At 38.1% G+C, this 25197-nt stretch overlaps 2 protein-coding genes across 3 annotated transcripts in view; both read left to right on the top strand.

Annotated features, from left to right (window-relative positions):
* The window catches only part of HYAL4 (hyaluronidase 4), a 42216-nt gene extending 24548 nt beyond the window's left edge, over window positions 1-17668 (top strand). For both annotated transcript variants that reach the window (XM_082400091.1, XM_082400092.1), the window contains exon 4: window positions 21-17668. In XM_082400091.1, the coding sequence (XP_082256217.1) occupies window positions 21-422 (402 nt within the window). In that variant the 3' untranslated portion in view covers window positions 423-17668. The remainder of the gene's footprint in view (window positions 1-20) is intronic.
* Window positions 17667-25197, top strand: part of SPAM1 (sperm adhesion molecule 1) — a 16111-nt gene continuing 8580 nt past the window's right edge. The window contains exon 1 of the mRNA XM_082400186.1: window positions 17667-24941. Within this exon, the coding sequence (XP_082256312.1) occupies window positions 23985-24941 (957 nt within the window). The 5' untranslated portion in view covers window positions 17667-23984. The remainder of the gene's footprint in view (window positions 24942-25197) is intronic.

Here is a 25197-nt window from a genome sequence, read left to right on the forward strand (position 1 = left end):
ATTTGTTTCTACATTTCTAGGGCAACTGTACAAAGGTGAAGCAGTTTGTGAGTTCTGATTTAGGGAGCTACATAGTCAATGTGACCAGAGCCGCTGAGGTGTGCAGCTTTCACCTCTGCAGGAATAATGGGAGATGCGTAAGGAAGGTGTGGAAAACGCCTGATTACCTTCACTTGAACCCTGCAAGTTACCACATAGAGGCCTCCGAAGATGGAGAATTTACTGTGAAAGGCAAAGCATCTGATACAGACCTGGCAGTGCTGGTGAAGAGATTCTCCTGTCATTGTTATCAGGGATACGAAGGGGCTGATTGCAGAGAAATGAGGACAGCCGATGGCTGCTCTGGGTTTTCCTCTTTTTCTGGCTCACTAATCACATTGTGTCTGCTGGTTTCCGCAGGTTATCAGAGCATTCATTTGTGAGATAATTGAGTTTAAAGGGAATTAAGTTTGGCCTCTAGAGTCGTCACTTAGGGAAGAGATGAAACAACAATCTTTTTCTCATATGAAATCCATTGAGAGGTGTTGTAAGTAGACACGTGTGTCACTTAACATAAACAGGAAACGTATTACTTCATCTGGCCCCGATTTGGCTAAGAAACCAGATCCAGGAGTGAAATCAATGCACTCTTCTTCCTTACTGGAATGTTTAAGTTGTATTTAACCTAAAACGAATATATTTTCATCTTCATATGAAGGTAGATACATAAAAGTATACATATAAATATTAAATTATTGATTTCAAAGACTGGTTTTCCAGCTAGCAACTTACTTAAGGACAGATTCCTATGCAGTTATCTGATTTAACAAATGGGGTCACCTCAGGGTGTGACCTGGTCTCCTGGTCCACCAAAGGGGACCAAATGCAGAATTCCTGTTCCAGCCTTAGGTTCAAACTTCTTCTTCAGGCTTCTTCTCCCTGCCTGGGCTCGATGCGTGCAGAACCAATCGCTGATGTGACTTAACAGAAGGGCGCAGGAACTGAGGTAAGGGGAGCTGTAGTCACTGCAAAGACATCTATTCCAATATGGCGCCTCTCTATGAGTCCCTCCCTCACAGAGGCTGGTGATCTAAATACAGCAAAAGACTTCAGGATAGTACTCATGCTTGCCTAGGTTGACATTGCTCTAGATCTAGAAACTGGAGCCATGTTAATAAAAATGCAGTTGGTGTCTTTAGCAAGCAAAAATCATTACTAAAACATTTTTAAATAAATGATATTTAAGGGACCCAGAAGTGCTACTGGGAAGGAGTCCTACCAAGAAATATTCGATATTTTGGTCCCCAAATATGAGTTTTGAGTAGTGGTTTTAGAGTCAGTTTGAATCTGATTTGAATCATTGTTTCACTATCCATCTGGTTGTGTGACTCTGGGCAAGTTATTCATATTCCCCATTTTCTCAAGTGAAATTTGTTAATATAATTCCTACCTCAGTGAATTATTCTGAGGAATAAATGGGATAACACAACGCATGCATACTTCAGCTATTAATACATGTTGCTAATCTTCAGTTATCTTCTCTTGATCACCAAAGTAATGGAGACACTTAGGATAAAACAGTCTCGGGCAATTTCCTCTTTCTGATATTATGTTCTATGTACAATCACTTATGCATGTGTTCTCTTGAGAGTCACTGTTTCAACTGATAGGATTTCCTTCTCCTGGAGATGATCTACTTAGAAGGTAAACTCAAGACAGGTATGATGCTATTACAGAAGGCATGTGAGTTGATTCAACCTCCCCCTCTGCCTCTTTTGTCTTTCTGTGAAACATTTGCAATACAGGTGTGCCCATTTCAACTCTGGATCCCTGCTTGTCAGACGTTACTGACATTGTGAAGGTCTAATTTCTAAATGTAAAATACAAACAAAACTAAAAAATTTTTATAATACCATAAAATACAGGTAGCATTATGTAGGTTAACTTTTTAAAATTTTTCATTATTTTATTTTTATATCAAAGATGATATAAATACACTATAGAAAATTTGTAAATAGAAAAAAATAATGGAAATCACCAATAATCTCTGTAATATATACTGGTAACTCTTGGTGTATTTCTTTCTAGCCTTTCTTCTAAAGACTTTTTAAAAACATGGTTGTAAATAATAATATACACATATTTTTGCATCTTGTGTTTTTCACTTAACCATACATCATAAGTAGTTTTCATGTTATTTCATAGTCTTCATAAATATAATTTAAATAATTTTAAGGCCACATAATAGTCTATCAACTGGATGTAGCAAAACTTAATAGGAATTTTCCTTAAGTTTTGATTTTTAAGTATCAAGCTTCTACTATTTAGTCACCTCATCAGAGAAGACTTTCTGTATCATCTTCCTAATTCATTCATTCACTTATTAATCAATTTGTACATTAATCAATTTATTAAGCATTACTTCTTATCAGGCACTAAATATATCCTAGAGCAAAACAAAGAGCCTTACCTTCTTAGAACTCATATTCTTGCTGGGGGAGACAGACATTCAACATACAAATAAGCAATTTATATCAGATGTTAGATCTATAGGAAAAAATTAAGAGAGCAGAGTGGGGGAGGGTGGGATTTTCCATGTGTTGGGTCACTTTGAGCAGTTGCTGTTTGAATGATAGAGAGTTAGCTATGGGGATATTTGGGGGAAGGGTATTTCAGGCAAATGAATCAGCAAGTGCACATCTGGTAGTGGGCCTGGTGTATTCAAGGAAGACCATAGAGGGCACGAGGGCTGGACACGTTCCTTCCCCATCAACTTCCTTGTTTATTCTCCAGTCTGTAGCATTTATCACCAACTGACATAGTATAGGTTAAATATTTGCTTATTTTCTCTCTTCTCTTACTGGAATGTAAACTAGGAAAATGAGGACTTCATTTTGTTCACTGCCAGAACACTACTTGGTACAGTGCCTGGCACATAGTAGGTGCCCAATAAATATTTTGAATGAATGAATGAGTGATTCAGAAACCTGAATCAATAGAAGCTATAAGTTTGTAACAGGTTTTTTTTTTTTTTTAAACTCTGCACATTAATGAGAGAGTGATTGCAAAGTCATTGCCCAGCGTTATTGTTTTATTCTTACCCTAGTTCATTAGCCTCTGAAATCACATAGTTTAACTCCTCTGTGAAGAGCTGAGGCCTGAGGAGAATAAATCACTTGGCAAAGTCAAAGAGCCAGTTTGTAAAAGAGGCCAGTCTGGAAGCTGAGTTGCCGAGTTTTCTCTTCACCATAACTCTTGTCGCAATGGAATCCAAATATATTCATTCAGCTTTTGACCATGAATTTAATGCATTTTCTATTAATTTGGGCTATGACTACTGATTATGTTCAGCCAGTCTCCAGATCTTCCAGATACAGATTCTCTGTTTAACTTGGCTCACTGCTGCAAGGTGGATAGGAAATTCACCTCTAAAGCTGCTTAATGACTGCAGCTTCTTGGGATTGTCCTAACCTCCCTTTATGGAAATAGCAAGGTATTCAGGGTCTCTAATCTTCCGTGTTCTCTTTTTCAAAAGGGAGATCCTAATGGTATCTTTTTTTGTTTTATACAGATTTAATCATATCAAGTAGATAAAATACTTAGCACAAAACCTGGCACATAAAAGTCCCCAACCAAATGTTAGCGATTATCATCAAGCACTTTCAATAGTACAATGGGATAGCATTCAGCTTAAAAAGGAATGAGGATGTCCTCTATATGCTGATGTCAAAAGAAGTCTAAAATACAAGTGTCTTGTTTAGGCTTTATTTTGACTTCTCTCTAATCATATTGAGGGAGATTCATAATCTTATACATTAGAAATGTATTTCCAATTACATTTTAGAAAGACTTCCTGGAGATAGCTAAACTAATCTAAAGTTTGTTAAGCATCTACTGGGTATGGAACTCTAAAGTATACAAATATAAAATCCATATGTGACTGGCCAACTAAGTTCAAGGAAATGATAATCTCATCAAAGAAAGGGAACCCGAAGAAACCATTACTAAGCCATGTACATCAAGTATAAAGTGATATATAGTGCTATCAAATTTTAAGTTATTTGCTTGTTCTAAATCTTGAGCAGCAGCTCTGTTATGATTTTAAATTATAGAATAAAATTTAATAATGGAAAAATACTGAGTCAAAGTGAATGTTAGTAGTATGCTTTTTGTTTCTATCAAAGGACTAAATATATAAACTTACTGCTTCCTTTGTCTTTATTACTAATCTTAAGAACTAGGAACATGTTTAATGTTACTGAACATTCATTTATGAGCTTGACATTTTGTTCCTCTCTGCGAGCCCAGGAACCATCAATTTTCCACTTCAAGTACCACTTTTATTGTGCAAATTTCGAACAGGCTACTCTATTCTCTGTGTCTGGAAAGTAGAAGTCTTAGGTCATTATTTAGGCCACTTACTGCATTTTGTTTTATTCAGTTACTGAAAGAAGTAATTTTCTGCAATCAAATTTATTGCTACCCCCAAATTACTTACAATTCTTTTGTCAAGGCAAAATATATAGTGAATGTTGTACTTCTAATCTACTAATGATTGTACTGTGTTGGTACACCTCCATATTTCCCTCTGGATTTAAGAAATCTGCCCTTATTCTCTTTTTTAAAATATTAGTTTATTTTTGCCTCTGGAGGCAGATAGTTCAAGACTCTGCTCTACAGAAAGACAGGGGCAAGAACTGTCAGACTCACTACTTGATCATCTCAAGATGGTGAATGACTTTGTAGCTATCACATCTAAATTCCAAGCAGTAAAATGGAGAACAGTACAAAGAGGAAATAAAACAAATGAATAAAATAAATCTCTTTTTAGAAAATTTCCCAGAATCTATCACATGATGCATCAGCTTACATCTTTTGGCAGAATTTGGTCACTTGACCCAGCTGGCTGCAAGGAGGATGGTAAATGTGCTCTTTTTCTGGCAGCCATTTGGCTAGATTAAAATCTATTACTACTAAAAGAGGGAACAGAGAGTGGGTAATAATAAGCAGTCTCTGCCATTACTATGCCCTGCACAATGGACACTTTTTTCATTTCATTTTTTCTCCCTCTACTCACTACTCACTACAACTTCCTAAACAGTAGGGACTATCTTGTTCACCATTGTATTCCTAGGTCAAGCTCAGACCAGGCACACAGGAGGCACTTGAAAAATGTTTCTTAAACAAAGAATAGTTAAAACAAAGAATAGTAATTCAGTTATTCCTAGCCAGAGATGCATATTAAAATCATTTGGGGAGCCATCCCAAAACAAATACTCCTGGGTGCACCACCTACTGTGGAGTCAGAAGTCTTAACTAACATGTATATTTTGAAAAAGCTCCCTAATCAACTATGATGTGTATTCCTAGTGAAAAAAGTTAAAATATATAACAAGAAAAGACAAAGTTATGTGATCTTTTAAAGAACATTAATTGGAATTTTCTGCTTCATATCCTAAGCAGGAGCAATAGAAACAACTAGATTGTTCTTAGGAGTTGTGAGAAACATGACATGGGGATGGTTGTCTCTCCTTTCTTCCTTCCTCCATCCTTCTCCTTTCAAAATATGTTTCCCTTGGGACTCCCCTGGCAGTCCAGTGGTTAGGACTCAGAGCTTTCACTGCCATGGGCCCAGGTCCAATTCCCGGTCGGCGAACTTACATCCTGCAAGCCGTGCAGCATGGCCAAAAAAAAGTTTCCCTTAGTGAAAGTCTGCTGGGGGACAACTCTCTATTTTTTAGTCTGATAATGTCTTAATTTTACTCTTAATATAAAAAGTTTTGATGGTTATAAAAGTATAAGTTGACAGTTATTTTTCCTTAGCGTTTTGTAGATCCTTTTTCATAGTTTTATGTTATTTTTTGTGATAATACTACTTTTTATCTGAATGCCTTCCTTTGTAAGTAAACTGTCTTTTCTCTCTGGCCCACTGTAAAATGTTAGACCTGGTTTTGAAGTTCTATATTTTTGGTTTAGTGTCTAAACAGGCAATTTTTTCTGCTTATCATATAAGAGTCTTTTGCCTAATCATTATTATGATTTCATCTTTTAAAATTTTAAGATTTATACAGAGATATTTAATATTTTCTATTTGATATTTATAATTACTTAAACATTAGGAGATCCTATACCTGTTTTCCTGTTGTTTTGTTTTTTTTTAATTCTTGCTGACCTCAGTCATGGTAGTTTATTTATTTGTGTGTTTGGCAACCTTTGATTATGAGTGTGTATTTTATTGATCTTAGTCTGTGGGAATTCTAAGTGTCAAAATTTGGGTTGCTTTCCTCCAGAAAGAATTTTTTTAATTATAACATCTTAATGGAGATATAATTAACATATTATATAATTTATCAATTTAAAGTCTACAATTTAATGGTTTTTAGTATATTCACAGAGTTATGCATCTATCACCCCATCACATTTTAGAACATTTTCATCATGCCATCAAAAAACTCCTAATCCATTAGCAGTCACTATCTATTTTTCCCTAATCCCCAGCCTCCCTAGGGAACCACTAATCTACATAACACACAGGGGCATGTCTGGGAGTGATATTTGGGAGAGGACAGCCCTAAACTGGGTAATGCTTGGTGCTATACAATTGTTTGTCATTAAAAGAGTTGTAAGTCTTTCAAATGCTCTCTACTTAATACTTACCTTACAAGATCAAATTTTTCTCCACTAGAGGATTAAGACATTTCCTTAGTGGAGCCTGCATGTCCTCCAAAAAGAAAATAATTTGTGATATTAACGAAAGTCAATATCAGGGGCTATTTTCAAGTTACTCCAGAAATATAGCAAGGACGTCCTTTATGAGTAATGGTGCAAGACTAAATTCTGTGTTCCTTAACCAAGACCAAGCAACCCCTTTTCAGTCCATTACCTCTTTTCATAAACTCCCAAGATCTACATCTAAAGTTACCTACTTGGCCTTCAGCTTAATGAAAAGTGCCTTTCCCAATATCTTTGGCACCATCAGGCCTGACTGTGGAAATCTGGGGAGAGGTGAAGGAGAGGAGTAATCATTGGTGACTAGGTCAGGGTAGACTAAACTGTCCTGACTGGGTGGATTCCTTCTGTTACCTCATTTAATAATGAATCACAAGTAAATAATAAGAAATTTCCACATTGAAATTTCCACATTGAAATCAAATGCTGCGCTTGAACTTCTCCAATTCTTTCCTTTCATTGACTCTTGCCCCACACAATGTTAGCAGACGCTGGCAGCGTTCACACAGATCCCCCAAGGTCCCTTTTATTGTCTGTTGTGTATCCCCTCCCCCAGATTCAGTGGCTTCCCCTCCTCCGTCCCTCCCATTCAGTGTGGTTTTGCCTCCTGCAGCACTTAATTGGATCCTTTGTGTGATCAGGCTAATGCTGCCTTCCACCGGACTTTACATGAAACTGCACCCTTTCTTGGCTTCATCCCCTTTTTTCTTGTGCTGCTTTCATCCTCTAAGAATTTTTTCCTCAAAAAATTTCCTTAATAAATCACTTGCACATTAAACCTCATCTTAGAGTCTGCTACTGGGGAACTCAAACTAAGTCTCATTTATTCTCCAAATATTTAGAAACAAACATGAAAAAAGGAGCTTGCTTTTGCATGGAAACAATACCATGGGCAAGTCAAAACACAAACTGGAAAAACACATTTGGGACACATGACAAGACACTAATTCCGCTGATATATAAAGAGCTCTTAAGCAAACCAATTCAAAACCACCCAAACCTAACATGGGAAAAGGACATGGAGCAAAAATTACCGCAAAGAAAAGATGCATAGCCTAACTTCTCAAAATAAAACAAATTATTATTAAAATGACAATGAGATACCATACTTATATTACTCAGATTGGCAAAGGCTCTACAAAGTATAATAATACAATGTTAGTTTGGGTATGGGGAAATAAGCACTAATTTTTGGAGGACGTGTTAACTGATACGATCTCTTTAGGAGTCACCATTATATATTATACCTTTAAAATGGACAAGAATTGCCTTTTCAACTCTGACTGCTCTTTCCCATTCTTCTCTTTAAATTCTGTAATAGCATTTGCTGCAGTCTGAATGTTTGTGCCCCTCAAAATTCATATGTTGAAATCTTAATGCCTGTTGTGATGATATTAGGATGTTGGGCCTCTGGGAGGTGTTTAGATCATGAGCGATGGGTGCTTTTATAAAAGAGGCCCGGAGAGCTTGCAAGCCCCATTCCACCATGTGAAGACACAGTGAGAAGTCTGCGACCTGGAAAAGGGCCCTCACCGGACCATGCTGGCAACTTGATCTTAGGCCTCCCAGCCTGCAGAACTGTGAGAAATAAAATTCTGTTGTATATAAGCTACCCAGCCTGTGGTATTTTGTTAGCAATCTAAATGTACTAAGTCAGCATTTATCAATCGGAAGTTACTTGTTCATTGATTTTCTTATTGTCTGTTTTCTCTTACTAGAATACAATCTCCATAAGAACACAGCCTGGTGTATGTAGTAACCTCCATGCCTGCACTTGGCATGTAATAGATGCTACATATAGTTGAATCAATAAATCAAGTAGTCGGTACTTACGGTGTGGTTTGAGGTGCCCCAGTGACTCCAGAACATCTCCTTGATAGCCCTCTGCAATGTCTGAAATTCTTACTTAGGCAATCAATGAAGACCGTGAGGGAGCCTATTAAACTGTTATTTCATGAAAATCTAAATAGAAGTAAATTAGCTAAGGAACCAGAGCAAGAAAGAAGTAAATTTTAACTGAGGTTGTAGACCAGGTAAGATCAGAATCATGAAGTAGCTTTTAATTAATTGCAAACAAGTAGATGACAGACTTTGCAGGTAGTGTGGGGAGCCTCACTTGGGATGTAGAGATTATCCAACCCAAGTAAGACAAGAGACGTCTTAAGATAGTACAGAGGAGAAACCAGAATCCAAACCAAAGCAGGCAGAGTACTACGGTGTCCATCACAAAGTTCCAAGCAGGGAAGTGAAAGCAAGGACACAGAGGAAAACTGAAGGCATCAGAACAGTTCAAGCAGTGAGAAGCAGTGGGTCATAGCAAGAGTCTAGAGAGACCAGCAAGCCCTAGAGTAGAATCCACAGCATTATTTCTGGATGTAAAGGGAGGCATTTGAGGTGCCAGTGATTTTAGGCTGAAATATGACAAAAATGGAGACTCTCCAATTTTGCCACTTGTAGGAATATGGAAGGGGCAGGGTTGAGGTGTGGAGCAGTCTCTGGCCCTTCTTGTAGGACCCTATGTCATGGTCCAGCTGCTGCCAGGGCTACACTTGACTGCAGACACCCCCACTACAGGAGACAGAGGGCTCCCAGACACAGTCTAGTTTCAGCCAAACCTTTGGTTTGGGACTTTGGTTCCAGCCACACTTCTCTGGGCACTTTCTAGAGTTGTCTTCCTTAGATTTAAAATTTTTATTCTAGGGGAGTTCCCTGGTGGTCTAGTGGTTAGGATTCACTGCTTTCACTGCCATGGCCTGGGTTCAGTCCCTGGTCAGGGAACTGAGGTCCTGCAAGCCGTGTGGTGCCGCCAAAATAAAATAATAATAATAGTAATAATGATAATTTTATTCTACTTCTTTGAAGATAGCCAGAAACATCTCAGACATCACCCAAGCCAGCCTTCTGATGAAATGGATCTCTTGAGCTGAAGAACTCAACAGGTCTCAGTGCAACTGGTTTATTTTCTTATTCTGACCTGCTGCATTAAGGCACTCCAGGATTTGCCAATGGACTAGATATGGTTCTGAAACCTGAATCCAAGGGATTCAACTGAAATTTGCTTGGCCTGAGCTAAAAAGAAGTTGAGTGATATCTGTAAAATAGGGACAATACTTGTACCAACTTCATAGGGTTGTTATTAGTATTAAATGTGTTACTATGTGTAGAGTGTCTGAGAGAGAAGGAAGGAAGGGAAAGGGAGGGAAGAAAAAGAAGAAAAATGAAAATATTAGTGACTATTCAACTTGTCTCAGATTTGGGGCTGAGGCTAGACTCAAGCTAGTGCACTTTGTCCCGTTCCCTCATTGCGCTTTATACCACAAAGATGTGTAGGCTCAGTACTGATGAGCCCAGACATCACTCATTCTCCATTGCATTTTTCTGAGAAAGTTATATAATAAGGCTTCAATAAATAACTTCAATTAATCACTCTTGGCAAAGTTACAAGGTCACAAACATTAACCAGGAGATGAAAGACCTCCACAAATTATTCAAATTTAACTCTAGGTAAAGTGTTAGTCTCTTAGTTTAAAGGACTTCTCATTCCAACATCTTAGGCGCCACGATGTGGAAAGTTAGTAAATTTGAATACAGCATTTCCATTTTCCTGATCAAAACTGAGTAAACTAAGTTAAAACATAAGGCATAACTGCCACACGAACACCTCTAATCATTTGGAGTAAATGCACCGACACACAAATACTTGAGTGAAAAAAATTAATAGAAGAAGTAACCATTCTGTAAAAGTTATCTAAACCAAAACAGGCAGATGGTTTAGGGGCAAAAACTGCATTGAGGTCTAACTAAATTCATACTTTTGAAAATATTTAGACTGAGTTTTAATTCCTTTCTTTCAAGTGAGGTTGACTCTAATAGGCAAGTAGGATGGTTAATTATAGAAGCAGAAAGATGTCCATCATCTACATACTGTACTAGATAATTAAAATATTCAGGCTCCCTCTCAAGAAAATGTCCTGTGTTTGTTTCATCTCTTTGATAGTGACTCGTCCAACAGAGGGCATTGGGCAGAGCTAGAGCATCTGAATTAGCTAGAACTGAGTTTTCCAGTTTGGGAATGGTGGGCAAGTCATTTAATTTTTTTCTAATGCTTATTTCTTCATTTGGAAAATGAGGATAATTCTTACCCCAGGGTATTACTGAAACATTTAAATGCCATAATTAATTGTTTACTGAAAGTCCTTAGATGATTTCATAATCAGTTGTTGATTGTCTGATTTTAGAGATTTGGTTGAAATTGCTTTCCTGTAAACACTGTCTCTTAATGACATTTTAATGAAACTCTTGCTGTACTCATGTTAACATTTGAAATATAATAAATACTGAACATTTGGTTAAGGCAGTTTAGGCCATCCATAAATATTACTTATATCTTGGATTTTTTTAACTGTAGCTATTACATGTTAAGCATTAAAAGCAAATAAGCCTACACAATTGAATAAAAACAATATTCTTTGTCCAAACTATGAACATTCATTAAGTAGCTAAAGTACTAATTAGATGCAACCTTGGGAGACTCACTGCTTTATAATTTTGTTGACAAGTGAACGTGTGCCTTTGAATTTCTTTTTAACTCTTTGAAGTTATCATGTTATCTGTCCTGGCTTTTTTTGCTTTTATTTATTTATTTTAGCAAAAAAGGCAGGTCTTTTAAAGATCTTGTCCCTATCCCTCAAACTCATCCTTGGTCCATCCCCTAAGCTCATACTAGGTTCAAACTCTTCAAAAATTCTGAAGCGGAACAGCCTACAATCCTAATGAATATTCCTGGATGTTTCCATAGCTGATTTCCCCATCCTCTCAGAGTTCCTTCTTTCCTGTGCCTTCTCCCAGTTGGTGAATCTCAAGGACACTCACATCCTTGTCACAAACTGGCCAGATTCTTAGTCGCCTGTCACAATAGCTCTGCATTCCTAATTCTCTGGTTTCAGGTGAGAATCATAGGGCACTCCTGTTCACCTCTGTTCTTGGTGAGGAGACAGACACAACTGCCTGCCCTGCTCATCCACAAGGGTAAATGTGCTCAGGTTTTTATGGAGTAGTGTAGAGGGGCAGAGATAACTAGGACTATTCATGAATCTTTATAGTGGCATTAGAAGGTTGGCATTGTAGTTAATTTTTCTTTTTGATAGCATCAGTCACATGTTTTGATATATATGTGATGTGCTAGGTGTATTGTTTATTTGGTAACAGCAAAAATATTGGTTATTAATGATTAGTCCCATCATGTAGGTATAATAAACCTGCTAACAGCCAAAGTAAGTTTGATGTTGAGAAATACTCTTGTTAACTATCGCTTCTTTGATTTTTGGTAACTGCTGTTCCTCCTCTTTTGTGAAATGGAAGCCTGTTTGGCCAAACTAATATATAACAACCTAACAATGTAAAAAGATCTGGAATCTATATTAATAATTTGTTTTGCTACCATTCTTTTTTTTTTTAATTTTTATTTATTTATATTTATTTTTGGTTGTGTTGGGTCTTCGTTTCTGTGCGAGGGCTTTCTCTAGTTGCGGCAAGCGGGGGCCGCTCTTCATCGCGGTGCGCGGGCCTCTCACTGTCGCGGCCTCTCTTGTTGCGGAGCACAGGCTCCAGACGTGCAGACTCAGTAGTTGCGGCTCACGGGCCTAGTTGCCCCGCGGCATGTGGGATCTTCCCAGACCAGGGCTCGAACCCGTGTCCCCTGCATTGGCAGGCAGACTCTCAACCACTGCGCCACCAGGGAAGCCCGCTACCATTCTTTTTAAACGTCACTTACTTATATGCTACTTGCTTATTCCACTAATCCAATTTAAAAGACTGAAAAGAAGTCACATTTGACAAAAAGGAAAAACATTTCAGTCGGGCTGAGGGAAGACAGTTTGAAGTCTGAGCTTGAATATGTTGTTTTCTCGGTAGGCTTTTTCTCTGGACACAAAGAGGTAGCCAAATGAATGCAACTTGCAACACACACTAAGACTTGAATCAGTCTGATCTCCTGATAGAGTCATAATCCATGGAGACCTCGTATAGGCTCCCGCTCAGGGCAGATGGTGTGGTGATAAACACCATCGCTAAGGCACAGCACCACCATCAGATCTGGCTTCACTGCAGTATGACTGTGCTCAGTATTTCATTTCCACCAGAACAATTCCTTAATGGATCATATATTTAGATTAAAAATTTTGGAGGGGGCGGCTGGTTTCCTAGGGAAGCTTTAATGCCAGCAGGTCTATGAATCATTAAATGGTCTTGGGTTTCCATCCTTTATTCATGCTCTTCTTTCCTTTCATACAGAAGAGGGTGTAGGCAAGGGATAATTTTATTAATAATAACAACAGGAACAACTTACATTTATTTGGTTGCAGCTCACCAGCTCCTTAGTTGCGGCACGTGGGTTCCTTAGTTGTGGCATGTGAACTCTTAGTTGTGGCATGCATGTGGGATCTAGTTCCCTGAGCAGGGATCGAACCCAGGCTCCCTGCATTGGGAGCGTAGAGTCTTAACCACTGTGCCACCAGGGTGCACAGAAGAGTTCATAGGAAAAAGGGGGACCCAAAGAAGCAGTTAGGAGCAAGAGCTCATATATCTTTTTAACAAAGAATGATAAATTGTGAAGGAGTGACAAGACAAAGGGAAAGGGGTTTAAGCTTTGAGGGACAGTAAATTGTGACTAGGAAATATCTGAGGGAAACTACTGGGAGATAAGGGTCATTTCAGTAGGTTTGTTTGTGCAGATCCATTTTGGCGTCAACTGCCTATCTCTGGTGATAAGATGTTCCCCTCTTCCTGGTACAGAGAGTACACCTTTCACATGGGAAATCTTCAGGCAGAAAGGGGGAGATCAAAGAGCCCTTCTGCATTTGCGGTTGTGCAATCACCTTCGGCTCAAAATAATCAAAATAATATGCTAAAATGGCACATTTGGGGGTGGCATGTTCTGAACCCCTTCACAGTCATTGTGTTAAGTGGTTTGTGTACCTTATTTCATTAAAATTTCACAACAGGCCTGCGAGATAGTTGCTATTAATATCCACATTTTTTAATTGGAAAAAAAGAAAAACAAAGCTAAACTGCAGTGAGGTTAAATAGTTTGCGCACATTGCTCCTAAGCTGAGAAGCTAGATTCCAGGCCTGCTGGTCTTCATGTAGAAAACTAAAGTTGCTTAATCCAGTAGTTTAGTCATTTACAGACATTAAGGAGGCCTGAGACAGCTCAGAATTCTGTTGTGGTTGCTGAAGAGATTAAATTAAAGAGATTTAGTAACTTACCAAGGCCACTTAATTAGAAAGTAACTGCTCTGAGGATGCAAAACCCTGGTGTGTCAGACTCAAAGTTTTTGAGTATCAAGGTGGTTTGACCCATTCCAGTAAAAAATACACTTTACGTTGTGACCCAGTACACACATATAAAAATATATAACTGATAGAAAAGGTTTGTAAATTCATACCCTTGCTACATGGGGTGACATTCTGTGTTTTCTATTCTATCCTATTCTAGTCTATCTTATCCTATTCCACTCTATTATAGTCTGTTTCATTTATTTTCTTTAAAATGCTCATTCCAACCAATTAAGTCAACTTTGTGGCCCACTAATAGTTCATGACCCACAATTTGGGGGAAAAATGCTAGGAATAGGCCTACTTAACATCACTTTCTTGGATAATCATGTTCACAATTACCCTCCACTTGTGCCTAAAACGCATAGGACTACTTAGGTGATTTAGTTTTTGCTCTGAAACACTCTTTGCGATTAGATTTTGTCCAGAGACGATTCAGTGTAGAGGGGCTAGCTGTGCTCCCTTGTGGAAGGGTCAACTGAGGTCTCCTATTTCCTTCAACTGGTAGCACGTGATCTTCGTTAAGGCAAAACATCAGTAGTCTCACAATCTATAGGTGGAGATAAAAGGGCAATTTAATAGTAAATGCAACCTTTACTGAATCTCTACAATTTGAAGTGAATTTTGCTAGGTATTACTCTTCCTTTTTCACTGACCACATTCTTTAAAGGAGACTTAGATTACTGCTGTTATCCCCCAAATTCTCTGTATTGTCTAAGAATGTCACTAGCCATGGTAAACATTTCCTTGGTGTTCTTGGACTAGGAATTCACAATTCCTAAATTTTTCTAGAGATATTCCTAATCTAAGTACATATATTGGCTTTTATGGGCTCCTGTAAGTCAAAAACAATTCTCTCTACATCTTGTTACAGCTATCTTTTTTTTTTTTAATTAATTTGTTTATTTTATTTATTTATTTTTGGCTGCGTTGGGTCTTCCTTGCTACATGCGTGCTTTCTCTAGTTGTGGCGAGCGGGGGCTACTCTTCGTTGCGGTGCGTGGGCTTCTCATTGCGGTGGCTTCTCTTGTTGTGGAGCATGGGCCCTAGGCATGCAGGCTTCCGTAGTTGTGGCTCCCGGGCTTCAGTAGTCATGGCTCGTGGGCTCTAGAGCGCAGGCTCAGTAGTTGTGGCACACAGGCTTCATTGCTCCGCGGCATGTGGGAACTTCCCGGACCAGGGCTTGAACCCTTGTCCCCTGCATTGGCAGGTGGATTCTTAACCACTGTGCCACCAGGGAAGCCCAGCTATCTTTTTATAGTGTGGGATAAATGCAAATGAATCATAACAAGCAAGATTGAATAATACAGGTGGTCCAGGGGAAATAACACTGTCCTTCAGATATACAGAACTTCTTGGGAAGAATATTTCATAGGTATCATTTCACACATCATCCCAGCATCCCTGGAAGTTAGACTGATCTAGGTATTACCAATATATTTTTAAAGAGTTGAGTGATACCTAAAGATTAAATAATTTGAATCATCCAGTCATTGGATAATAAAGCTAAAAATGGAAATAAATCCTCAATCCTTTTCTGGATCTAGACTCCATAATCCCCAAAGTCACCAGCCTTCAGGTCCCATTGGCAGTTGGAAGACCCAGTTAAGACAGAAAGAAAAAAGTTAAAAGTAAATGTTGGGGCTTCCCTGGTGGCGCAGTGGTTAAGAATCCGCCTGCCAATGCAGGGAACGTGGGTTCGAGCCCTGGTCCGGGAAGATCCCATATGCCCAACTAAGCCTGTGAGCCACAACTACTGAGCCTGCGCTCTAGAGCCATGAGAGCCACAACTACTGAGCCCACATGCCACAACTACTGAAGCCTGCGTGCCTAGAGCCCATGCTCTGCAACAGGAGAAGCCACTGCAGTGAGAAACCCAAACACTGCAACGGAGAGTAGCTCCCACTCGCTGCAACTAGAGAAAGCCTGCACGTAGCAACAAAGACCAAACACAGCCAAAAATAAATAAGGTAAATAAATTTTTTTTAAAAAGTAAATGTAACAAAAGGAGGGAAAAAAGTCATTGTAAAGGAAAACACCAATAAATGTTTCCACTGCTGCTCTGTGTACTGTATTCTAATCTTGGACTATATCACATCATTAACTAGAGAGAATGGTGGCAATTGGGGGCATTTTTGAGAGAATAAGATTAAATTCAAAGTCCCTGCTAATTGTAACCTCTAAGATACATTTTACTTTCCATATAACAGGGTAAGGTAAAACATAGCTATTGTTACTTAAGAATGATAATTGTCACATCCTTAACTGTTTATCTTGTTAATGTTTAACATATGATAAATTGAATTTTATCCAATAGATAACTTGCACTTTGGGAGAATGGTAGGAGATTAAAAGTAATTTAGTGAAGCTGGGGAAAAGAAAAAAATAATTTGATAAAAAGATTGATAGATAAATAGATTCACTCTTTCACCCACTCAATTAAGTACTTATGGATCTCCTACTACATACCAGGCACAGTACTGGAAATTGGGACACAACAGTGAGTTTACAGTCTAGTGAGGGAGACAGACATTTCAAATTTGAACACAAACTGTGACTGGTGCTAAGAAATAAGTACAATTTTCCTGACAGCCTTGATACATTTAAAATAGCCTTGGTGGCAATCAGAGATTAACACTTCAATAGTCAGATCTACTTGGAAAGGCTGCACAGTGGGAACAGTCACGGAGAGATACATCTCTAAGCTCAGAATAGAGATTTTAAAAATCTAAGACAAAGAGATTAACATGAGAGGTGCAAGGCAGGATCCCATTGGAATAAGACATATACAATTCCCATATGGAATTCATTCTGTCCTTGAGAACCTGTAACCCACAAAGCTTTCTTCTTCAAAGCAACAGGAACTTTCATGGATAATGAAAAATTTGAGTTTTATTTTTCTTTACACTCTGGCTGAAAAGCTAACCTAGACTGAATTGCCACACATTCCTGCTGGGAAGACATCTGGTTGCCCGAGACTTCAGCCATAGTTTTGCTTTCACAAAATATGCATTCTTAAGGTAGACTGCAGAACATGGCCTATTAGGGGGAAACTCTGACAAGAGTTTTGAACCAGTCCTCTATCCTAAGAAAAAAATTCAGTCTGCATCCTATGTGCTCCATTTAGGAGCCTGGTATCTCTATAGGCTCCAGATACCTTAAATAGATAAGAGGAAAATATCTGTTGTATTGTCTTTTGAAGCTGAACTCATCTTTTTCTTTAACGGCATTTATTGTCAGCCTTAGTAAATGTACTCAGGTACATTTAAAGCCATTGGGTCCCTGTTGTCTTTGGACAAAGGAAATTTATGAATAAACAGGTGTTTTCTGTTTATGTTAGACTACAGAGACCATTTGGACCTTTGCTATAATCCCATATGTAGAAGATTTAGTAACTAGGACTTTGACAATTCAGAGAAATAAAAACCAAAAGTCATCTGACTGGTCAAGGGAGGAGAAACAATGGTTATTGCTAACAGGAGACCAACTGCAAACTCATAGCCCATGTTATTGCTATTTTACTTTTGTGAATTTCATTGTGCAAGGCACCGGTAATAATGGAGGTGTTCGTTATTCTTCTTAAACTTTGACTTGATTGGTACTGTCCAGGATGAGTTCTTGAGTTCTTGTGGCTGGACTGATAGTAAAATTGACACAAGACAGGTTAAAGGGGAAAAATTAATTTAATTTCATGTGCACAAGAAGTCATAAAATGATGTTCAGAGAGTGATCGATAGTGAGAAGATTTTATGTCTTTTTATGTAAAGAAACAATAAATTTGTGAGGATTTGACAGGACAAAGAGGCTTAGGTTTCAGGCCTTAATTAATAAGGAAATTAAGCAAAGTTTAGGCTTGGGTAGTAAGTTATTAAAGAAGGAACAAAGTTTGTTTACATGGGTTACTCAGCCATGAATGACTTATCTGTGGTGATAAGGATGTCTCTATTAGCCTCCTGTTGCAGGGAGGGTACAATTCACAGGGGATATTTATTTCCTGTATTCAGGGAGACAAAGAAGGGTCAAAGTGTCCATGTATGGGATGCTTTTCAAATAACTTTAATTAGAAATAATCAATATGCCACTTTGGCATATTTTGGAGCAGACTGCTTGCCCTGAACTCCAACAGTACTAAGCCCTTTTGCCTGTTTGTACCAGGCAGCTGAGCCACTGTCACCACAGAAGAACCAGGACTGGTCCCAGATTTATGGCGGTGGAATGTTGGGTTGACTGCAAGTCAGGCGTCAGGGAGCTCAGCCTGGGGTCTGACAGGCGGCCTTGGGGAGCATCCCTAGGGAAACTACTGTGTTTGTCATTAGCCTCTAGAATTTAGAGACTCTTCAAGACTTTATTCAATTATTACTTCATTTCAGTCATATCTGGGTGTGTCAGGGCCTCATGCTTGGCTCTAGAAGACATACTTGTCTTCTGAGTAATGTTTGAACTCTGGCTTCTGGATGCCACACTTCGTTCTTTTGTTTGAACATCTCCATTTTAAAGTGTCACCACAAGCCATGATTTGGAGTTTACTGAATTCCAAGTACATCAAGGTCATTTATTTCATTCACTGGTTAACTCACTCTTCATGCACATATGGGGGACTGACAAAGATTCTCCACTGGACCCTACTAGTCAGGTTCATTGAGCTCTCTTTTTGCCTAGGCCTCAAACCCTGGGTTTCTATAACCTTCCTTGTAGAGTCCAATTCTAGCAAGAATCCTGCGAAGTCAGTTTACTTATGAATTCCCCATCCTCCCTAGCTGATCCCCCTGGATATGTAAGCAGGTTCCTCATCTGCCACCATCCGCCAAGTGATGTCTGATCACCTGGCCTGCATTCAGCAAGGATCCTGCCAGGTGACTTTAGCCAGACTCTCCCCTCACCCCTGATGTCTCCCCTTAGTAATCTCCTACCCACTGACCACCCCCAACCCTCTTTTCTCCTTGGCTATACATTCCCACTTTTCCTTGCTGTATTCAAAACTGAGCCCAGTTCTACACTGATGTCTGTTTTCCCCTATTGCGGTAGTTTTTCTTCATAAAATTTGTTTTTACTGCTGTCCTGCTCTGGTTTTTCTCTGATAGTTCTGTTGCTTCTGGATGATACATTTTGGTTCTGTTTGAACATCTTATTTTTAAACTGTCACTATAAGCCATGATTTTGAGTTTACTGAAATTCAAAGTATGTCAAGTTTATTCATTTAATAACTAATTAACTCCTGTGTGTATCTATTGAGTATCAGTTAAGTGGCTTAGAAAGTTGACAATAACCTAACCCTACAATTAAAGGTATGTTACATACATTCTTTTATAAGGCCTCTGGGGTCTTCAAAGATATTTCGGATACAAAAAGTCCTTATAGGCACATTCATATTCTTTCCAAAGGAATTTCTGTCCAAGAATAAGACGAATTACTTTCTTATTTTCAATTAAACACTGTTGGTATTGACCTATATCATGCATTTTCAAAAGCTGAAATATTTATATCTTTCACAACATATAACTTGCTTAAAGTTTCAATATTTAGAACTCATGTTTAATTATACTGTGATTTTCTAGCTTCTTGGCTGTATTACTTCCTGATAATGTCATGGCACTACACGTCAAACTTTTATTGCATAAAATGAACATGTATAAATTATACCTATGTTCCACTACAGCAATTAAATGAAATTAGATTTTTGGAACTTCTCTTGAGGAAATTTGTTATTTATTTGGCTCTTCTTTTTCTCCTCTCCCCTCTCCCTTCTTACCTTAAGGAAAGGAGCAGAATTCAGAAAATTAGTATTTTTCCTATAGCTAACAAATAACAAACATAGCTTTCTTCATTTTGAAAATATGAATTATAATTCATTTCATTAATTCTGTAAGGAGAGATTACCTTTACAATGTATGCTGTACTTCCTTGAAACTGGTGCCTTAAAAGTCCATTCTTTGTCTATATTACACTACAGAAAGCTGTCATTATTTAACAAAATGCATCAAAACAACTGCAATGAGAGTCTGTTTTATCACTGGGTTCTTAAACTCACTTCAAATGCTAATAAAAAATTTATAGCATTCTTATGTTAATTTACCATCCTTGCTAACCCTTTCTGTTAGTAGGCACTTGAATTTGCTGGGATTCAAACACAGATATTCAAACACACACACACACACACACACACACACACACATGCATGCACACACACACACAAAAAAGCCCTTTTCCTCCATCACACAATAATATCTCAAAAGATTAAGTCTTTAATGGACCGGGCAAAGAGCTGCCTTTTCTCACCCAACAGGTTAAATACTGAAGAGCTATTAGATTGTCTGGACCAGTTTCTGAACTACAGACTTCTTAGAGGAAAACTTCTAAATGTGCTTCAAAAGTAAGTTGTCTTTTAAATTTTGTACTGCATAACCTGATAGGAAAAATGAGATATGGCTTTCGGTGAAAAAAATTAGAAGTTCTGTAATGTGCCATGTTTTTAAGGCCAACACTTTGGCTTTGGGAGGTTGTTTAGCATTTATTTGTGCTTGGTAGGGGATACACAGGTTAAGAATTAGCAATTTCTTTAGCCTTGAGGGTCTCCAGCCTGTGCAAAATTTATCAGGGGAAGATACAAAGGTGAGACAAAGTAGGAGAAGGAAACAATAATAAGGAATACTAATGATAATGATAATAATAATAAAGGGAAAGGGGAAGGAAGAGGAGTTCATAGAACACCACCAAAAATGCTATTAACTTAAAATTAAAATTTAAAAAAATTAGTTACTCATAAAATATCATAGCTTATTCTTATTAATAAGAATTGCTCAGGACAATTAAGATCACAGCCAGTCCAAATATGCTCTTTGCTACTCACAAAGCCCTGGGCTTATACTAGTTCCTCTAACTGGGTCTCAGAAGTGAATATTGAGAACCCCTAAGTGTCTGCTGTCTAAATGGAATTCATTTAACTCTTTGACTATAGTCAGAAACCTCTGATCTGTGATTTCTGGATCTTGCCTTTGTACTTTAGACCTAAAAATGTTTCTCTCTGCCTCCTTTCTTTTCTCTCACTTATATATTAACACATCAGTCTCCCAACTGTCTGTCTACTTACCTGGAGAAATTAAATTCCTCTAGAGCTCTTACCACTGGGACTCAAACCTGCAATCAATTTCAAGTTCAAGTGAGCCTTCCTGGCCTCATGTGCTTTTGACTCTGTTCATTGTCTTGGCTCACACAGATAGCAACTGTCTTGCTTTGTATGAAACAGTGATATTTGAGGAGATTATGTTGATAAGCATCAGGTGGCCCAAAGGCTGTAAGAGTTTTTCTTTTCTCCTTAAACTCCAAAGACTTCAAGAAGGTTTTATTCCACAGAATGAGTCTGAAAGATGCAGGTTCTGGCTCTGTGTCACTGGTTTGTTGTTTTTACATCAGTTTGGGTAAAAGAGTTACATTATGATACATATAAATATACCGATCTTTCTCTTAAAGATGAAACTGGTTTGAGAAAAGAAAAGAGACTTGTAGAAACTACAATCCTTTTTTTTTTACCTTTGGTGATTACAACAAGTTTCCTAGGGCTGCTGTAACAAATTGCCATTAACTTGCTGGCTTAAAACAACAGAAATGTATTATCTCACAGTTCTGAAGGCTAGAAGTTCTCAATCAAGGTGTCATCAGGGCTGTGTTCCCTCTCAAGACTCTAGAAAAGTACATTTCCTTGTCTTTTCCTAGCTTCTGTTGGCTCCTGGCAATCCTTGACATTCCTTGGCCTGTAGCTGCATTATTTCAGTTTCTGTCTCCATAGTCACAAGGACTTCTTCCCTGTATCTCTGTGTCCTCTCCTCTTCTTATTTGGGTACCAGTCACTGGATTTAGGGCCCAAGCTAAACCCAAGATGATATCATCTTCATATCTTTAACTATTTATATCTTCAAAGACTCTATTTCCAAATAAGGTCATATTCTGAGGTTTGGGGTAGAAGTGCATTTGGAGGGGGGACGCTGAAACCCATTAGAGTACCTATCCTCCTTTAAATGTCATCAGTTTTATTACTTTTTCAATTTTAAATTCACAATTTTCAAGGATAGAAGTGTCCATTCTTTTTTGAAGATTTCTGTGGGTAGAGATCTTCCCAACAGGCTCATTCTGCCCCAAGGTTTCCTCATATAAAATGATCATGTGGATATTAGGTTTGAATGTTAATTATTTCAATAAGCTTAACCTACTCCTTCCTTGAGATATGGGGACATCTAATCATCTTTTTATTCCATGTACTTGTCCCACACCCTGCCATGCAGGCATTTGTACTGTTAGTTGGTAGTTGAAAGGAATTAGTTTCTCCTCCAATGTTACTTTAGGTGAAGATTTTCTAGATCCTAAGTAAGGAAGTTTATAAGGGCTTAAACTGTGAAAATCTTTAGCTCCTTTACATGTTCTAAACATTAGGGGGAAAAAATCCATTGTCTTCAAAGCATGAGACTGTAATGGTTCTTAAGATTTTATTTTATTCTGTCTATGGTGTTCTCTTTAGAGTAATTGCTCCTTCAGCAATGGGAATAAATGGATAATTTGCTATGGTAAGGCCACACGTTCATGGGAAAAGTGGTACAATTCTCACTGTACCCTCATATAGCAGTATGCTACTATTCTAATTAAAATAAATGTTCTAGTTTCCTCCTAGAATCAGAGAACATTTAAATATGTTTTCTTGTAGGTAATTTTTGCAACTACCAAATGTTAAATAATACATAGCTTGGCACCTCCCTGGCAATCCAGTGGTTAAGACTTTGCCTTCCAATGCAGGGGGTGCGGGTTCGATCCCTGGTTGGGGAGCTAGGGTCCCACATGCCTCCTAGCCAAAAAACCAAAACATAAAACAGAAGCATTATTGTAACGAATTCAATGAAGATCTTAAAAATGGTCCACATCAAAAAAAAAAAAAAATACATAGCTTAATTTCTTATCCTTGGCTCAGACTATTTTTATTGTACCACAAAATGCACCATAACACTTCACATTGTGACCATCAGAATGACAATACAATCTCAATTATCAAAGATTATCAAAGAATAAAGTGCATATATTGCTTTTATTAAGCTAGGCCAGAACCAATCCTTTTAGTGAAAGATATAAAGTCATAAAATATTTTATTAACTTTAAACATGAGTGTACATTACTTTGAGATATTATGGAGCATTGTTATAAATAGCACTTCAGCTTACCCCTCAATAGGAGATTTTGTTTGATTCAATAGTTTCAAGCAAACTTTTGACTTACTACCTCTGGCAGAAGTGACTTTTGCTTCCTCCTGTACCTGCCTCCCTTAAAAAAGAAAAAAAAAGTTGAAATGTCACAATTCTATGAGAGGTTTTTTTCACCTTTTGGCAAACCACTAAAAAGTGGTCTTTCATGAAATAACGAACTTGAGAGGTTCAACTCGGAATTTATTTTTATTTGACAGTCTTTTGCTAAGGCATTGCTTGGTACAGCATTCTGCACAAGTAGGAAGGCACAAGGAAAACTAGCTGCATTCACTTCTCTGCAGGTTCAATAGTGATTTGGAAAGACGAGACAAATGTCAGCTATTATAGGATTTGTATCATACATAAGAGAAAATAATTTTATTGATTCAAACACAGGAGTCCTCCATCTTCAAACACTGAATTAGACTCCCTGCACTTAAAGTTGAGAACTTGGTAAAGCTTATGCTCTCTGTTACAGAAATGTAGTGTAACAATATATTCTACATTTCTTTTTTTTCCCAGTTACAGATGAAGCAACTTGCAAAACATTCCTAAAACATGAAGAAGAATATTTAAATGTAAATCATCATTATACCTCTTTATCCATCAAAGTGGCTTCATTCCACTCTCTCTCTTCTGTCTTTATATCTTGCATCAAATATTAGATAAAGCAAAGTGTGTAGAAGAAATAAGTGCTTTTCATAGTCATTCCTCTTTGTTATGGGAGTGCTAAGGCTTCAACATATCTCCTTTGGGAGCTTTGTTGGGTCCAGTGGAGCACCCCAGGCAGTGTTCACCTTCCTTCTGGTTCCATGTTGTTTGACTCTGGATTTCAGGGCACCCCCTCTTATTGCAAATATGTCTTTCCTTTGGGCCTGGAATGCCCCAACTGACCGTTGTGCTAGAAGATTTGACATGCCTCCAGATCTGAACTTCTTCTCTTTAGTAGGAAACCCCCAAAAAGGTGTGACAGGAAAATGTATTACATTATTTTATGCTGATAGACTTGGCTACTATCCTCACATACATGAAAGAACAGGCAGAAGTGTGTATGGAGGGATCCCCCAGATGGGATCCTTAAAAAAGCATTTGGACAAAGCTAAAAAAGACATTTCCTATTACATGCCAATCAACAACGTGGGCTTGGCTGTCATTGACTGGGAAAACTGGAGGCCTACCTGGGCTAGAAACTGGAAACCTAAAGACGTTTACAGGGATCAGTCTATTGAGTTGGTTCTGCAACAAAATAGACAACTTACTTTCCCAGAGGCTGCCAAGATAGCGAAAGTGGAATTTGAAAAGGCAGCAAAGAGTTTCATGCAGGAGACTTTAAAATTGGGGAAATTACTGCGGCCACATCACTTATGGGGTTATTATCTTTTTCCTGACTGTTACAATCATAATTATAACCAACCTAGTTACAATGGAAGTTGCTTGGATATAGAGAAAAGAAGAAACGACGCACTCGACTGGCTGTGGAAGGAAAGCACTGCCCTTTTCCCATCCATGTATTTGAATAGCAAGTTAAAATCTTCTCCACAAGCTGCCCTCTTTGTTCGTAATCGTGTCCAGGAAGCCATTCGGATGTCTAAAGTAGCCAGTGCTAAAAGCCCACTTCCAGTTTTTGTGTATGCCCGTCCAGTTTTTACTGATGTGTCTTTTCAATTCCTTTCTCAGGTAAGAAAATCAAGGTAAGAAGGCTATGGAATATTGTTCACAAATGGTGTTTAGTGGGACTGAACATAATTTTTGAAGGGAGTGAAATTTAGCTTTTAATAACCTTTAGGAATATGCACCCAGGTAGTTCTGCATCATTATATGAATGTAAAATAAGAACATATTTCATTTTTAATGTAATCATATAATGTCTTAGCAGTCATGGAGAACTGGGTAGTATAGACAATGTATTATCTCAGTTCCTTTCTAGTTTTCT

This window comes from Balaenoptera borealis (genome assembly GCF_965194805.1).
Source record: "Balaenoptera borealis genome assembly, chromosome: 7".
Classification (NCBI taxonomy): Eukaryota; Metazoa; Chordata; class Mammalia; order Artiodactyla; family Balaenopteridae; genus Balaenoptera; species Balaenoptera borealis.